Source organism: Giraffa tippelskirchi, chromosome 1 (assembly GCF_054371585.1).
Source record: "Giraffa tippelskirchi isolate mGirTip1 chromosome 1, T2T-mGirTip1v1.2.pri, whole genome shotgun sequence".
Classification (NCBI taxonomy): domain Eukaryota; kingdom Metazoa; phylum Chordata; class Mammalia; order Artiodactyla; family Giraffidae; genus Giraffa; species Giraffa tippelskirchi.
This window is the reverse complement of record NC_137275.1, coordinates 27,217,089-27,235,947: the sequence shown is the minus strand read 5'-3', so window position 1 is coordinate 27,235,947 and position 18,859 is coordinate 27,217,089. Positions and strand designations below refer to the sequence as shown.

The 18,859-nt window shown below is 38.1% G+C and overlaps 1 protein-coding gene across 6 annotated transcripts in view; it reads right to left on the bottom strand.

Annotated features, from left to right (window-relative positions):
• RASSF6 (Ras association domain family member 6) overlaps positions 1 to 18,859 on the bottom strand; it is a 61,195-nt gene that overhangs the window by 11,567 nt on the left and 30,769 nt on the right. For 5 of the 6 annotated variants that reach the window (XM_081499041.1, XM_081499284.1, XM_081499104.1 and 2 more), the window contains 4 exons: positions 14,124 to 14,202; positions 9,493 to 9,632; positions 2,464 to 2,561; positions 868 to 1,052 (listed from right to left, as the gene is read on the bottom strand). In XM_081499041.1, coding sequence (XP_081355167.1) covers positions 868 to 1,052; positions 2,464 to 2,561; positions 9,493 to 9,632; positions 14,124 to 14,202 — 502 coding nt within the window. Of the gene's footprint in view, positions 1 to 867; positions 1,053 to 2,463; positions 2,562 to 9,492; positions 9,633 to 14,123; positions 14,203 to 18,427; positions 18,490 to 18,859 lie in introns of those variants that run through there. The other variant, XM_081499370.1, reaches the window with a different exon arrangement.

Sequence of the window (18,859 nt, the reverse complement as noted above, 5' to 3'; positions counted from 1 at the left end):
CAAATTTAATGTTTGAATGTACTTTGAACCAATATCTTTTGTAGCACTTCCATGATTCTAATGACATTTATAGATGTATTGGTTTCTTTGCCCAAGTGCTGAGCTCCAGGCTGACAAAGGCACCTGCTGAGCCATCTGTATATTTCTAGTGTGTATCATGGTGTCTGCCACTTAGGGTTCACCAGTCATGCTGGTTAAGAACTTGGGTTCTGGCATCAGACAAAGCTGGATTTGAGTTCAGAGTTGGTACTTAAAAGCAGTGTCATCTGTGACAAATTGTGTAACCTCTGTGAATTTTTGTGAATCTGAGGTGATCAAAGCAGTCAATCAATTCTGAAATCACCTTGAATACTCATTGGAAAGGCTGATGCTGAAGCTCCAACAATTTGGCCACCTAATGCGAAGAGTCAACTCATTGAAAAAGACCCTGATGCTGGGAAAGATTGAAGGCAGGAGGAGAAGGGGACAACAGAGGATGAGATGGTTGGATGGCATCACTGACTCAATAAACATGAATTTGAGCAAACTCTGAGAGATGGTGAAGGACAGGGAAACCTGGCGTGCTGCAGTCCATGGGGTTGCAAAGAGTTGGACATGACTGAGTGACTGAACAACAACTGTGAACCTCAGTTAACTCATATGTAAAATAGGAAAAATAATAGTATCTACTTCATATGATTATGTTTTAGTGAGTAATGAGATAATCCAGCAAAACAATTTCATGCCAAATAAACAGAGAGTACCCAGTAATAATAGCAGTAGTATATCTGATAGTATTGTAAGTTTGAATTGTAAATTCAATTCAGCGATATTGTTAGCACAATAGACAGCATTCTTTTAAATGACATTAATGGAATTGTAACTCACTTCATGGTTATAAAAGTGTCCATTAATAGAGGCCCTATGCTTCTGCCTGTCTTTTCTGTCCATCATCGGAGGCTTCATCCTTTTCCTCACCAGGGTTGCTTCACTCATGGTTCTGTAGAGTAATGGAGATTCAGGCTCTTCGTTTGCATGAGGCTTCAGAGTGCTACTGTGATAAGATAAATAGTCTGGGAAGAATAAAGGTTATAAACCCATATAATTTAGCAGCTCATCTCTTTGCATCATGGATGGATTCGTATTAATAAGTAATTATGTGGCTAAGCAATGGACTAAAATTCTTTTAAACAGAAAATACAATGATATTGTTTAAGTATAGGGACATCTGGTGACACTTGTGTTTCATTTTACCTGGGAATTTTAATTTAATTGTAGTCAGAGTATAAGCAATGATGTTCCATCTTTCTCTAGCACTGGTGCTAAATACAAATAGATTTTTATTGTATCTTTGGTGGCAAGATATTGGAATTCCCCTGTGTTGAAATGAGTGTTGTCAATGGATTAATTATTAATATAAGGACCCTCATATAAAACATGCCAAAAGGCCACAAGACAAAAATAAGGGAGTCCTGGAAGGAGCATCATGTTTGTTATAGAATATGAGCTGTTAAAGGACAGTAGAGGGGACGAATTGAGAATGCTTTGGAAAAAATTAGTTACACATTGGAAGTTGCTGGTAGATTCATGACGATAATACCAGCATGATAACCCTTTTTCAATCTGAAATCAGTTTGGTGATATCACCATTCCAGAAATGTGAACCCCACCCCAGTCTCAGTCATCAACTCCTCCTTGGATCTCTATATACCATATAAAAATGAAAATCCATGTGAAATACAAGATATCATGCCTGTCTCAGTAAATGACAGAAAACTAATATTATTAGTATTATATCATCGTTGTTATGATAACTGATGTCACAAGTCATAGGAGCTGGCATTTTCCATTGGTTTGTCAAATTTGATATGAACTCACTTGATGTTTAAGTAGATTTCTCTCTCTTTTTTTGAACTTGTTATTTTATATTGGAATATAGCTGATTAACAATGTCGTGATAGTTTCAAGTACGCAACAGAGCAACTTAGCCATATAAATGATTAAAACAGCCCTATCAAATATAGCAAACCCAGTATATCTGCCTCTGAGAAGCCATGTCATATTAAGTATTAACTAAAATGTTTAGCTTCTCAAAAGATATAGAATTCAACCTGAAGGGCTTGGTCTTAACATAAAAAAACTACTGAGTAGTATAAATGATCCTAATCCTTAGGGGAAAGTATTGAACAATTTTATGTATGAAAAACTTCATTCAAACCATTAGTTCTCCCTAATCCAATAAAGCTAATTGACTTAATACAATTTTTTTAAACAATGCTTTTATATAGCAAAGTAAGGTTCTTAAACATTATATGAGCACGGTAGTGACTTAAGTTGGTATGCTCCTAAGATACAATTTTAAAATATAAAATAAGAGTTTAATAAGTAATGGTATATAAAATGTTTTATTTCAGAGAAACATTTAGGATTCATGCATTATATTAGCTAAAAAAGCCTCCTCATTAATAAGAGTTTGATACTAACCTTCCTGGGAACCTGTTCCTCCAGACACTGGAATCTGATCCCTGTCCAAGTTGCTAATGCGATAAAGATCATCAAATTCTCCCCAGCGTGTCATTCCCCTGAAAAGTAATAAATTGCGTAAGTGATATCAATTCTGTTTATCAAAGGGCCTATTATGGTTTCCAGGTTTACAGTATTAATATAGTACCATGGGCCTCTGTGGGTAGACACATCAACCTAAATTATAACAATTTTTATATTATTAGAACTATATCTAGATAGCATATTTAAAAGCAGAGACACTACTTTGCCAACAAAAGTCCATCTAGTCAAGGCTATGATTTTTCCAGTGGTCATGTATGGATGTGAGAGTTGGACGGTGAAGAAAGCTGAACGCCGCAGAGTTGATGCTTTTGAACTGTGGTGTTGGAGAAGACTCTTGAGAGTCCCTTGGACTGCAAGCAGATCCAATCAATCCATCCTAAAGGAGATCAATCCTGGGTGTTCATTGGAAGGACTGATGTTGAAGCTGAAACTCCAATACTTTGGCCACCTCATGCGAGGAGTTGACTCATTGGAAAAGACCCTGGTGCTGGGTAGGATTGAGGCCAGGAGGAGAAGGGGACGACAGAGGATGAGATGGTTGGATGGCATCACCGACTCGATGGACATGGGTTTGGGTAGACTCCGGGAGTTGGTAATGGACAGGGAGGCTTGGCGTGCTGCAATCCATGGGGTCGCACAGAGTCGGACGCGACTGAGCGACTGAAGTGAACTGAACTGATATCTATCCCAGAGTAGTCAACATGCATTTTAATTAATTCTTGTACTGATTCTTAGCATGTTTTGACACAATATTTTAGTTACATACTGAAACACAAAATTATACAGATTCTGTAAAATGTACGGAATGTGTAGAAACCAACAGAATCCATTCTTATACAGATACCTCACTATGCTCTTCAGTGAGTTTAGATACAAAAGTGTTTATTCTAACTTGTATTGAGCTCCTATTGTATTCAAAGCATTTTAAGGTAAAGTGATTCCAGTATAATAAGATATAAAACCTATCTTTAAGACCCTTGAGCACTACAAAGAATGCAATTTATAAAGCAGAAAAATCTCTGGGAAAGGTTTCTTTTCTGGGACATCATGATTTATAAAGTGTACTATTAATTTTCAGTGCATTCTAATGCCCACAATAAATAAAACTGGGCAACTGCTTATCTTTACCAGTTGGACCAAGGCCTATTTTTTATTTTCTTTCTGGCTTTAAATAAGTTACTTATTTTCTCTGTGCATTAGTGTTCTCACCTGTAAAATAGGGATAAACATAGAGTGAGGTAGGATAAGATTGTTGAGATTAAATGAGTTAACTTATGTAAAATCCTTGAAAAAGTGCCCAATACACAGTAAGCACTCGATATGTGTTAAAAAAACAACTGTGGTCATCTTCATCTTCATTGCCATTCTCATCACAGTACCCATCATCTATATCTATTTCATGATGGGTCTGGAGCCATTAGGGATCCAAGGTATTCCTAGATCTCTCTAGGTTAATAGATAACTATCATATCTGGGACTAGTCTTAGCTCTTACTAAGAGTCTCTTCCAATGTCTGTTTTCCTTATGGCCAAAATATACTCACCCATAGGGAGTTTGTGACATTAATTCTACCCAAATGTCACTGGTAGCAACAACAGCACAAAGTGCTTATTCATACTAATGGTGGTAAATATGAATAAACATGATCCTTTTCTTCTTTGACCTTTGAATTCCTTTGAAGTCTTTTTACATCTTCTATATCATTTGAGTCTCACAATAATAGCCTTGTGATATAGATAAGATAATCCTGATATATTGGCTTATTAATTTTCCATCAAGCTCTACCATCCAGGATATAGCCAGTCAAAACAAATGTCCTAGAAGTCCAAAAACTTTGCTTAGTAACTTTAACTCAAAGGAGAACAATTCCGGCCCTGACTCAGACTCTTGGTTATTCTTCCTTTTACTTTTTTTAAATTGAAGTATAGTTGATTTACAATGTTTTAAGTGTACAGCAAAGTGGTTAAGATATATGTATGTATATGTATATATATTTCTTTCTCAGATTCTTTTCCATTGTAGGTTGTTAGATGATATGAATCTAATTCCCTGTGCTATGTGGTAGGTCCTTGTTTATGTATTTTACATACAACAGTGTGTATCTGTTAATCTCAAACTCCTAATTTATCCCTTCCTGCACTATTCCATTTGGTAGCCATAAGTTTGTTTTCTGTGTTGGTTTCTGTTCCGTAAATAAGTTCACTTGCATCATTTTTAAGATTCCACATGTAAATGATATTTGTGATATTTGCCTTTGACTTCATGCAGTGTGATATCCTTCAAGTCCATCCATGTTGCTGTAAGTGAAATTATTTCATTCTTTTTATGGCTGAATAATATTCCATTGTATGTATATAGATACTACATCATCTTTATTCATTCGTCAATGGACATTTAGGTTGCTTCCAAGTCTTGGCTATTGTAAATAGTGTTGCTCTAAACGCTGGGGTGTATGCATCTTTTCAAATAGAAGTGGGATTGCAGGATCATACGGTGGCTCTATTTTTAGTTTTTTAAGGAACCTCCATACTGTTCTCCATAGTGGCTGAACCAATTTACATTCCCACCAGTAGTATAGGAGAGTTCCCTTTTCTAATTAGTCTTTTGATAGACAAAATTATCAATGTATAGAAGATTAATTTTAAAAGGCAGATGTGATTATTATAGACAGAGTGTTGAAAGTGACAGTGTTAGTTGCTCAGTTGTGTCTGACTCTCTGAGACCCCATGGACAGTAACCTGCCAGACTCCTCTGCCCATAGAATTCTCCAGGCAAGAATACTGGAGTGGGTTAATCATGGAAAAAAATATAATAACAGTGAAAATAGAAACTAAAAAGTCAAAGCAACCCAATGCTGTCTCCCATGGGGGAAGATGAGAGAGCACAAGCATGCCAGACCAGTGATGTGCTATAAATTCTTGGCAGTCCTGCCCAACTTAGCATCTGGCCTCACCTTCTCTCAGCTCAGTGATGTCACACAAATATAGGGGAACAAACATGGCTTAATATAGCCAGTATTTGGCCCCTTTTCTTCCTTACCATCTTAGCAAAAACAAGCACCTCCACCCCCAAATTACCAACCCCCAGCCTACCCTTTTTCAGCTCTAAACTATGTAAATGGAAGTGTCTCCATATACAGTTGTGCACATGACTAAGCTTGAAGGCAATGGCCCAAAGTTTTCTAAAGAAAACTGGTGGAACTTTATGTAACATCAAATAGTTTAAGTTGCCCAAGCATGGGACTGTCAGCCTTGTTCTGACCAAGTTTCAGGCTATATACCATTAGCAAATTTAAACTGTGGGGAGGTATTCTAATGAGCTGCAAAATAAAAAGGAGAGGAGGTCAAAATTTGACAGACAAATTGAAGGTGGTCACGTCTCTACCCGCATGGTAAGAAAGGAAAAACACTATTGATGTTATTCAAATGGACATCTGTCCAGTTTCTGCTCTTTATGCCATTCTGCCATGACTTGTCCAAAGCATGTCAAAGCAGACTTTGGAAAGACATTGAAAACAGAAGGGGAAACTGGTCCAGCAAACATAACCTCAGTAAGGTTGTTTTTACAAAAAATTTCCAAAACAAAATACTTGGACCAGTTATGAGATATCAAAGTACTGCCCACGAAAGTGTTTCCATAAAGAATCACAAGTGGTCACAGCTCAAATTGATTTATTTTTAAACCATTACCACTCCCATTAAGCTGATTCAGTGTGACTCATTTCAAAGATAATGTAAACAGAATAGCTTGATTCCCTCCAAAGGTGAGTTGAAAGAAAAGATTATAGCTCTTCCTGCAGCTGAGTACACAACTTCCATGTCTTTTGTACCACATCCAACCACTGGAGATATTAAGTCTGTGAACCTGAAAGAACAGAGCTGTAAGTTCTGCCCGCAGAAGCCCAGTTTGGGAAAGGGAGCAATAAAAATTCTTAGGGAGTGAGAAGATAGTCCATTTCCTTGCACAATTTCACTCAAGGCTCAAAATTTAAATAATACCACCTAAAGGATGGCAACCAGAGTGAGGGTGTCTAGAACTGAATTGAAACAAAGTATAATACGTTAGGGATTTCCCAGGTGGCACTAGTGGTAAAGAACCTACCTGCAAATGCAAGAGGCTTAAGAGACACAGGTTCGATCCCTGAGTCAGGAAGTTCCCCTGGAGGAGGGCATGGCAACCCACTCCAGTATTCTTGCCTGGAGAATCCCATGGACAGAGGAGCCTGGCGGGCTATGCTCCATAGGGTCACAAAGAGCTGGACACAACTGAGCAACTTAGCACTCACGCACACATGATACTTTAGGTGGGACTGCACCCCACTAGGGAACAAGAGGTCAAGGAGCAGTTATTCCAAACTGTGCTGCACATTCTGGCTAACTGTTCAGCTGATTCCCACAAAGGCTTCTTGGATAATTAACCACAATTGAATCTATTGAATCTAAACTTGCTCTTTTGTGGAAGAGGAGTGGGGTCATTTTCTGACAATTTTTACTCACCAGAAAAATCTGATATCCTGCAAATATGCACTTCAAATATTCTCCCAGTAAGTCTCATTACTGTGGTAAAGAGCAAGCAAAGTTTTCAAGGATAGTCTTTCTCAACTTGGAACAAAAAGAGATAGATTTTTTTTTTTCTGGGCATGCCACACAGCATATGGGATCTTAGTTCCCCAGCCAGGGATTGAACCCCTGCCCCTTGCATTGGAAGCGCAGAGTCTTAACCACCAGACTGCCAGGGAAGTCCCTAAAGGAGATAATTTATCTTTGGTTCACAGCATTATTCTGATAAATAATGAAAAAGGCAAATGGATTTTATGGAAGGCAACTCGCGAGAATATCAATTTATAATCTTCCATAGAATATGGAAAGGCATTAATATACCTTGTCTACTTGAGCTCTTGAAACTCATCCTCAAGTTAGGGTTTCTAGGAATAAGTGTTTTGAATTTTAATTTGGGAAATTAAAAAATATATCTTGGGATACATACTCAAAATCATGATGGCTTAATGTGATAATTTAGGTAGCTTACTGCATTTCCTTGACATCTCCCCATAATGTCTCATACTAATTAAGTTTTCATGATTCAACTAATTAAAATGCATCGAAAGGAGCTGACTGCTCGGAGAACTTTGCAATGAGTTCTTAGGCAATATGAAGAATGATAGCTAATTTTGCCAAATTCACATATTGTATAGTTTCCTAAAAGTAGGACCCAGGGTAATTTCTACTTTCAAATGATGTTCCTAGTCATTTAGAACCACCAGCCCATCAATCACTTAGTACCTGAAGGTGAAGGATACAGGATTTCATCAGGTTGCCTAAATCTGTGGTTTCTCTTCTGCTGTTTCATAAGTGCTGGACTCTTTGTCCTTTGATAGCTTGGATGGGACACTAAGCGGAAGTGGTAGAGGGAGAGAAGGTTCACACAGCAGAGCAGAAGTATTTAACCACCAGGATTCTGAGGGTTTCATTCAATACTATATTTTTGAGTCCTGTCTTTGTGCTGGCTCACTGCTGAGCATGGGGATAAAGATGAGTAAGGCATGCTCCTTACTCATGAGGAGCTCATAGACTAGAGGGGGAGGCAGGTATATGCAAATTCAATTAACAGCGTGCTCTGAAAGCGACATAGAAAAGTTGTCAGTGCACCTACTACAGACTGAAGAGTCAGAAAAGGCTTTCTGGAGAAAATGTTACCGACCCGAATCTTAAAAGACTGGTGGAAGAGTCTAGTAAGTGGATGTTGAGAAGCAGGTAGGCTTCCAGGCAGAGAGTCAGGGAAATACGAGACCACATGACATGTGTAGGCAATTACAAAATGTTCAGAATTATGGGAGCATAACATTTGAGAAAGGCTGGCAAGGTGCAACGTGTGGGACTTCTGTGTCTCTCCAAGGGAAAAGTAGGGCTTCTCTGAAGGTGATATGGTATCACCTTGGTTATGGCCAAAGGTCAGATTGAGGAAAAGGTCCTGGTTGCTCTCTCTCTGTCCACTGTCCTGCTGGAACTCCACCTCATCTAGTTATGCATGGAAGGGTGGATGAAGAGAAGGATTGATATCTCCATGAATGCATAAAAGAAAGATGCATTAGAAAGCCAATGATTGAAAATGAAGGCAAAAAGGGAGGGAAGGAAGAATAAAACAAGATTTATATGTGTGTTAGTTGGTCAGTCATATCCAACTCTTTGCAACCCCAAACACTGCAGCCCACCAGGCTCCTCTGACATGGGATTCTCCAGGCAAGAATACTGGAGTGGGTTGCCATTCCCTTCTCCAGGAGATCTTCCAAACCCAGGGATAGAACTTGGGTCCCCTGAATTGCAGGCAAATTCTTTACTGTCTGAGCTACCAGGGAAGCTTAAATATTGTAAAGGATAATGAAAATATCTATCAACTCTACTTATGTCTTCAAGGTACAGTCGCATAAACCTGCACAGGGAACGGTTTTGTGCATGCATTGTATTTCACCTGTACTTTGTCCTGATCCTGTTTAACAGGACACAACAATCAGATGGAACATAAGTCTCCTTTCCAGAAAGCAGGAAAAGCCCTTTGTTCCATGAAAAGGGGAAATTTAAATTTCATCCTCCTTTTTTGCTGATAAGCACAGGGCTAATGAAATCTTGCCTGTATCTCTTATCTATTCTAGTGAAAAAAATGTAGGCTCCCAGAAGAGAAGGACTACAGCAGAGAGGTCAAGGGCACAGACTCTGGTGCCCACAGACCTGAGGTCCAGTCCAGCTCTGCTGGATGGTAACTGGGTATCTTGCACAAACCACCTAACCTCTCAGAGCCCTGGTTTCTGAACACCTACTTTCTAGAGTTGCTGGGGGATTAAATGAGATTGGACATAAACTTTAGAGCTTTCATTTTCAAGAGCGCACACAAGAAAGATAATCATGAAGATCATTTTCTAAGGAAGTAAAACCATAAAAGCTAGCTCACCTTTTAGAAAAAGCTTCTGGTGACTCCAGCACACTGAAAGAAGGGATTTGTTTCTCATCTTGTATTTTCAGTTGGATAGGCCGTTTTACTCCCCAGAAAATGTCCAACGTTCCTTCAACAATTAGCTTACCATCTTCAGTCTAGGGAAGAAGCCAACCATCTCAAACATTGCTTTTGTATTATTTATAGAAGGTAAATGTTTTAACTGAAGGTGTAGAAATTAAGTCTGTAAGACATTCTGACAGCTAAAAAAAATTTCCCAGGTGGGATTATTTGGCTTTTAAATTTATCTACAGAACAATCCTATTTCTGAAACATTCTTTTATTTTTAAAAACAGTGACAACCAGCAAAGTAAGTCATCATGGTAACGACGTGCCCACCAGAGGGCACAGTATGCTAACATGTTTTCTAAACTCTTTTCCAATTCAGTGGAAGTTTAATTCTCTAATTCAATTTAACTTAAAGCAAAATTAAAAGCTGTACTATGGTAGAAATCAGAACAGCATTGATCAGTTTAGTGGTTGTTTCCTCATTTCTGAAGAGGAAAAATTTAGTCCACACACTTATGCAGAAAAAGTGAAATAATGTATGTAAAAAGGTGTAAAATGCTTAACATGATATTTTTGAAAAAATCAATAGCACTTAATCTCTTTTAAGTTGGAAATATAACAAAAGAAGGAAATTCCATGCAAGCAAAGAAAAACTGTAAACAGGATTGAACACTTATTCTCTGAATGTAAATATTAATATCTAAGCACATTCACATAGAATGTATTTTCTAACCCATTTCTCTCTTGTATATGCAAAAGTCTCTTATTAGAGTTATTTTATTATAATAAATTTGAAAAATAGAAAGAATATTTCATCTATTCAGTAACTACTATAACATCCAATAGCTACTTGTTATTATGAAAAATCAATTATTAGAAAACATAAGTGACTCAATTCCTATTTGAATGTGTAATGAAGACTCCAGACTGTAGAATCAGATAGCCCTTTGAACTGTGGCTCTGCTACCTCCTATCCATATGATTTTGGACAAAATGTCAAACACCTTTAAACCTGGGCTGCTTCTTCTGAAGAATTAAATCATAACGGTCCCTGAATCATAGGGGCTGATATTTAAAGTGCTCAGTAAATGTTGTTGCTTATTATTTCTTTGGCTGATAAACCTACTTTGGAGTCACTCCTGAAACAAAGTTTTGCTCTTTTTCCCACTTTTGAGTCCACATTTCAGATTACTGTGAGGTCAGGTACTTGTCACTTGGTAATGTGTTATGTGCTGTGCTTAGTCCCTCGGTTCTGTCCGACTCCTTGCGACCCCATGGACTGCAACCCACCAGGCTCCTCTGTCCATGGGGATTCTCCGGGCAAGAAGACTGGAGTGGGCTGCAATGCCCTCCTCCAGGGGATTGAACCAGGGATCGAACTCAGGTCTTCCCGCATTGCAGGCAGATTCTTTACCTCTGAGCCACCAGGGAATCCCCAGTTCTTAACAACCGAACACAATTTGCTCTCTGAAATGATGCAGGGCCTACATTTTAGTTATTGATGTATGACATCTTTCCTTGGTCTAATTATACTTCCATGAATCCCTTATATCAAAAACTTTTAGAATAACTGATCTTCTGTGGTTATCTAATTTTTGCTTTCAAGAAGAAATACTCCAACTATAATTAGACAATAAGGTTTTCTCATGTAAGGAATATGAGAATATTTTTTAATTTCAGAAAACATCTCTTTTGAAATTAACTACATAAATTATCCCTGAAGGTTTGGTTACATTTCTATAGTCTCATTGCCTCAATTGTTAGGTCTTTTCTCATGTAGATCTACACCAATATCCTTGGTGACCTCAATGATTTTTACATGCCATCTCTAAACTGGTAGCTCCCAATTTTAGATCTCCAGCCCAAACCTTAACCTGTCCCCTAAACTTCAGCTTTCAAACTTGATGTCACATTTAATATGATCCTAGTTAACTCTTGAAATTTCTCTCATAAATGTTTTCCTTTCCCAGCCTTCCCCATCTTGTTAAATATCACTCCCATTCTTCCAGTTGCTTGGGTCATCATTGTTACAGTCACCATTAATCTTTCTTTCATTCTGAACATCTCCAAACCAATACATTAGCCAATCTGATTAGGTTGACCTTAAAAATATATCCCCTATATGGCTATGCTCACCATGTGCGCTACCACGATTCTGGTCTATGCCATTGTCATTGTTTGCCAGATTATTGCAGTAGTGTCTCTGTGGTCTACCTCATTCTTCTCTTGTCCCTCTATGTATTCCTACTAGCTAGAGAGATTCTTTTAAAATGAATCTTTAGATCATATCTCTACACCTCAGGGGCTTCTCATCTAGCTTCAAGCACAAGCTAAAGTCTTCACAGTGATCCACAAGACCCCACATGCTCTAGTACCCTCTCCTTCTCAGTTCTCTCTTTAGGTTCCTTATTCTCTACTAGTTCATTCTTGTGAGGTTCCTGGTGCACTGGCTTCCCCGCTGTTTCTCAGTTACACCAGCCAGGCTCAGGACCTTGATTCAGACTGCTGTCTGTACTCAGAATGCATGTTCCGCAGACTTCTGCAAGGTTAGCACCCTGACATCTTTCAGTCTTTGGTCAAATGTTCTTCTTTATCCATCCACTTAGATTCCTGAGCCCTCTTCCCTGATTTGCTATCCTCCACAGTCTGTTCACCTTCTAATACACAATTCACTTTTTTTTTTTCACTTTTTTGTTCCTTTTCTATCTACTAAAATGTAAGGAGCATGAATGCAGGACATTCTCTGGTTTATTCATTGCTGTCTCTAGCTTTTAGAACAGTGTCTGCTGTGTTATAAACAATAAATGGTCTTTGCATTAATTAATCAGAGATTAAGAAAGCTGATGTTATTCCATGCACTGCCCCTTTGAACCATGTCCATCACTATGACTAAGTCAGAGACTTGGAAAATTCTGGATTCTAATTTTATTGTCAGCAAGTAAAGATGAAAAGATTAAGCAGTCTGATATTCTCACTATATACTCTAATTCATGCAGTTTAAAAAATTATGTAAGACACAGACTTTATTTTAAAAAATCAAATGACTTTTGTAAATTGAACACCAATTCACAGAATAGGAAGGACATGCCTCAATTTATATGCTTGTCACATCAAAATTCAAAATTTTCCTAAAGGAAACATGGAAACTATTGAATTACAATCTAAAGTAATTTCCTTAAAGTTTTGATCTTTTCCTAAAGTTTATATTTTTACAGTTATGCATTTTACTGATCTAAGATATAGGACATTATTGAAATAATTTTAAATTAAGCCATTTAGAAAACTTAGGCCCATTTCTTTATAAAAGGATTAGCTACTTCCTGCTTCTGTAGAAAATCACATTTGGGAAGGGAATTGAAATGTCTGATCAAACTAAATCATTTAGGCTCACTGCTGCTGCTGCAGCTGCTAAGTCGCTTCAGTCGTGTCCGACTCTGTGCGACCCCATAGACGGCAGCCCACTAGGCTCCTCTGTCCCTGGAATTCTCCAGGCAAGAATACTGGAGTGAGTTGCCATTTCCTCCTCCAGTGCATGAAAGTAGTAAAGGCCAAAGAGGTTTATAAATTTCCTTCTGTCCCAAATGCCCAGGGTGGCATAAAGTCAATGCTGTACCATCACATCTGAAGACAGTTCTAATGTCCCCTAGGACCAGGAAGATATTGTAAAGATGTGAAGTGAGTCCCATTAGGATACAAGACTGAGTGGGGAGACCTGTAGAGAATAACGTATTAAAGAAAATCTAAGGTCAGTTGGTACAGTAGCCTGATAGTTGTACCCTTAAAAATGCTTGCTAGATTCAAGACTTTGCTGAATTATTTGTAGGTAGAGTTCTAGTGGAATTGCTGTTCAAAAGATATTCATACTCTGTTTTAAAGTAGAAAGCAAATATGTCATTAAAGTTACTTTAAATGTTCTCCCATTCCAAAAAAATACTTAGAAATTTACAGATGTTTTAGGACTAGGATTTTCAGTATAGTCTAAAACTAAAATTATTCACCTGTTTTTCCCAGACCATTTGTATTATGGACTCCAACTTATCCTGACTTCTCCGTACTCTTACAGAAGTTTTTTTTTTCCTGTGAATCAATCTTCTTTGGTGGCTCAGCTAGTAAAGAATCTGCCTGCAATGCACGAGACCCAGGTTCGATCCTTGGGTCAGGAATATCCTCTGGAGAAGAAATGGCTTACCCATTCCAATATTCCTGCCTGGAGAATTCCATGGACAGGGGAGCCTGGTGGGCTATAGTCCATGGGGGTCATAAAACAGCATGACTGAATGACTAACACACACATACATGTGCCAGAAGCCTCCCTGGGTGCTGGCTGGCAATACAGCAGATGCAGCCTACTCTCAGAAAACTTGTAGTTTTGGGGTTTCCTTGGTAGCTCAGCTGGTAAAGAATCCTCCTGCAATGAAGGAGACCCCAGTTCAATTCCTGGGTCAGGAAGATGCCTTGGAGAAGGATAGGTTACCCACTCCAGTATTCTGGCCTGGAGAATTCCATGGACTATACTCGCAAAGAATCGGACTGAGCGACTTTCACTTTCAAAGTGTATTGCATTTCTTTGACGAGCTTACCTGTCCATATAAAATATGCAGATTTTTCTGGTTCCTATAAAAGATGTTATAGGTCTTCAGTAAAGAATTCAGTTGTTCCCTGAAAAATAAATTACATTCACTTACAGTCAGTCTTAGACTCTTTAATGGTAAAAGGCAATAATGATGCTTTCAACTCATAAAGGTATGAGATAGAATGAAATGGTTCAATGGAATCTTTACTATTCTGTCATTTTAATGAAAGTCATTGAAAGCTGAAGCCTTCTTAGGACATCACCAAATGTTGAAGGTGTTAATTCATAAATGAATAACCAAAGTAAAACAAACAAAATCTGACCTTCAGATGGTTATTTTCCCTTGGTGGAGATATGTATTAATAATTTCCAAGTTGAATTTGATTTTTTAAAAGTTCTTCAAAATTTTCTGTAATGAAGAAATGACTGGCTGCAAAAGTTTGAATTGAATATAAAATCTAAAGCAGTGGTTCTCAACCTGTTTAAATCACAGTATCCTTTGAAACCCTGATGAAAGCTTTGGCTTCCCTATGTGGGGAAAAAAACCTATATATAGACTCATAGTTTTGCATATATAATGTGTGCTAATTTATGTGCTGTTTTGAAAGATTTTCTTGATAAACAAGGAAGGAGTCATTTTCTACCTGGTTTAAATATAGATTCTCTTTATCTGACAGTAACAAACTGACTTTTAAAAATATTCTTTGTCTAAAATTCTAGAGTAAAAGAGAATTCCATGGCAGTTCAGTGGTTAGGACTCCAGGCTTTCACTGCTGAGGGCCCAGGTTTGGTACCTGGTTGGGGAACTAAGATGCCACAAGCCATGTGACACAGTCAAAAAACACAAAAACAATTCTGAAGTATATACACCAATATATTTATACTAGGTAGGTAAGATTTGAGATGACTTCATTTTTTTTTTTTCCCTACTGTCACCTCTGTTGTCAAGGTCTTCCAGTTTCTTTTTTTTTCAATTTTGAGTTAGTTTTATTTTGACAGCTAGCAACTAAAATAAAAATATTTTCATAAAAGAAAGATAAATAAATAACCAAAGGATGGAAAATAACTCCAGACAAAGCAGTGAGGAGAGTATTCTGTAGTAGGAGACAGCCGTAAAGTAGATTTTGTTTCACATTTCCATTTTTGTTTTACAACAATTTAATCAACTTAAGTTCATCAACTAGTATGTGCCTGACCTTGTGCTACCCGCTGCGGGGTGGGGGGAGCGGTGGGCCCAGCACCGGTTCAGGAGCCGTCGTTGCTCCCAAGCATCTCACCTTTATGGCAGGTAGGCCCTGGTAGTGGGAACACTGGTTCCTGCCACACCTCCATCCTTCCCTTTGGGCCACTATGGCTCAAGATGCTTGTCTCATCCACCTCCCCTTCTGGCCTCTGTCACCCTGTTGGTTTAAGCTACCTTCTCTCACCTGGATTATGGCAGCAATCTCTTAAAAGCCTCCCTGTATTTGTTGTCTATTCTCAACAGCAGGAGTAATTTTCCTGTAAACCTAATAACCTCTCTCCTTTGCTCAGAACTCTTCAGTATTTCTCATTATTACAATAAAAGTCAATATTCTTCTAACAACTTCAAAGGCCAGCTTTGATCTGGTTCATGTTACACCTTCCACCTCATTTCTGCTTCTCTCTCCTTCACTTACTGTACTCTAGCCGCTGACCTCCTTGATGTTCCTTGAGTACTCCAGGCACATTCTCACCCCAGGGCCTTTGTACCTGCTGAAACTTTATCCAGAATGACCTTCAGCCCGCTATCACACTGTCCTGCATTCATTTTTTTTAACTATTTCCTCCAAAGTCACCTTCTCAAAGAGTCCTTCTTTATAACCAAATCTGAAAATTTGCCTCCTCCCAACATTCATATCTTGCTTTCCTCCTTACCTCTGCCCCTTGGTCACCATCTAACCTTGTATATATTCTACTTATTTACCTAACATTCTGTCTCCTCCACTAGACTGTAGCTCCAAGAGAATAAGCATGTTTTTATATTTTGTTCATGCTATATTTCAGGTGCCTGCAAGAGAGCGTGGCAAATAGTAAGAACTCAACAAATACTGGTTGAATGAAATGATCAGAAAAGATATTATTCAGAAAATAAAACTAAACATATCAAAGGGTGAAAAGTTCTTTTTTTTTTTTTTGAGAAGTTCTTTTATATCATCAGTTTTAAGTGGGAGATAGCTCATGATATTAAATTTTCAGGTATAGTAATTGCTAAAATCCCTTTGATCTTTAACATCTGTCTCCCTCCCATAAGAATCCTGCCTCCATGAGGGCAGGGATTTTGGTCTGTTTTATTCATTGCTGTCTTCCCAGTGATTAGAGCATAGCCTTGCTCATGATAGGCTCTTATGAATACTGATTGACAGAATTCATGTATATTGATTTTTATGTTTGAGATCATGTAAACATACTTTCCATTTGACTTTTTCACTTGTATTTTTAACGTACCTATTTCCAAGGATCAATATACTCCACACAAACACCACAAAAAATTTTCTACAGAATTACTTTATGCTACTGTACCATTTCCCAACTGGCTTACTTTAGAATTGACGAATTGACGTGTTGACGAATATTTCTGTTCTAAATATCACTGAGCACACAAGGGATTTTATTTTGTTGAAGTCATTGCTGTGGGATAGTTCCTAAAAACTAACATACTGGTAAAGAGCATAAACACTTTTATAGCTTTCATTATGGTGCCAGGGTGGCATATGGAAATTTCCAGTTCACTTGGGATGCAAATCCTGATATGCTAAGCTGTGAGAATTGTAATACAAGCAAATGAATTTTTACATAATCTTACTCCCTCAGCTTCTGTTTCTGATAAAACTGCATGATAAGGAATGGTACAGTATCCTTCAAAGTATTTACCTCAGGACCATGTTTAATCAGAAAGATTATTCTCTGGGAGCAAGCTTTTTGGAAAATGTTTCTATATCTGAAAAGAACAAGACTAAATCTTTCTCCTCGGAAATAAGTCTCCATATGACCCAGGGAGTCCGCAAACTGGTTCCCAGGACACCAGTTTTTATAAATAAATTTTATTGGAATACAGCCACACTAATTTGTTTGCTAATTGTCTGTAGCTGCTTTCCTTCTATAATTGCAGAGCTGAGTGATTGTGACACAAACCATATGGTCCACGAAGCCTAAAATACATATTATCTGATCCTTTACTGAGGTATTTGGTCAACCAATAAACTGTGTGTGACACAAGGTAACTGAATACCACAGATATCTTACATATTTTCCTCACCACAGGCAGGATCTTTCTGATGCCACAATGGCACTTTGAAGGATTTTGGCATGCAGAAGAAGGGAAGAGTTTGGTAGAATCATGTTGGGATAAAATTGGGTAAGTTAATGGTGCAATAAAGTGAAGAATTAGAAAATTCAGAAGTTAGGTGAACAGCTATAGTAATGGTGAATGCATTCCAAATTTTAAAACCTCATCACATTTTCATCCTGTGGACCTTACCTGAGTAACTTTTTAAAGATGATTAGTGTATGCACCTGATGAAACAATGGACCTAACACAATACTGGGAATACAATATAGCCTACAATATTCTAATTCAACTTTTTTGGGCAACCAGTCCACAAGGAACTGAAGAAATTATTGTCAAGTTAATCATTTTTTATCTGATGAATGGTTCAAATTTTGTCCTCTAAGAGAAGACCTGTCCTAATGGTCATTCATTCACACACTTGCTGTGTGAACACAATAGAGAGGTCTCAGTCACACTCTGAGGATGAGTGAGAGCTTCAAGGAATTGATGCTGCCTGTTTTGCACTTTGGAGGCAAAGGAATAAGCAAGAAGAATGTGAGGAGCTTACCAGGCAAAGAAAGTATTAACAGGGACCTTCTAGATATTTCCATAGCTTTTGTGGAGAAAGCTCAAAAAATTGATTCTGAGAACAGGACATTTAGGATGGGGTATGGTAAAGTAGGAAAAAGCAGGTAAGAAGCTTGTGAACCTTTTAAAGAAGTTTAGAATTCACCCTGCAGGGAATGGGCAGTTACTGGAGCTTTCAGGTAGAGAAAGATATGATGCTCCTAAGGACCACTAGGGAACTTATAACAGACAGGGTAGATTAACTAGACATTTGCTCAGTCATGTCTAGCTCTTTGCAACCCCATGGACTATAGCCTGCCAGGCTCCTCTGTGCATGGGATTTCCCAGGCAAGAATACTGGAGTGGGTTGCCATATCCTTCTGCAAGGGATCTTTCTGACTCAGGAATGGAACCCACATCTCCTGTGTCTTCTGCATTATAAGCAGATTCTTTACCTACTGAGCCATCCAGATTTCAAGGTAAAAAACATGAAGGCAGCAAAATGAGTGGAAATACTGCAACGGCATTGGGGTGAAGGGTCAAGGCTAAGTTCTGTAGAAAGGTGATCAAATGTACCTTGTATACAGAAGACTCTGAAGTTTAGAAGAGACCTAAAAATGATATAGGAATTATTTGGTTTAAGAAATCCAAAGACAATCACTAAAGTGTTATCTAAGTAGTCCCTAGCCAGGAAAGGGGACACTTATTTAATATATATGGTGACTTGTCAATAGCAATTTCAACATATTTTTTAGGATTTAACTTAAATGTTACCTATGGACCTCAAGGCTATGCTTTTTCCAGCAGTCATATATGGATGTGAGAGTTAGACTATAAAGAAAGCTGGGTGCCGAAGAATTGATGCTTTTGAACTGTGGTGTTGGAGA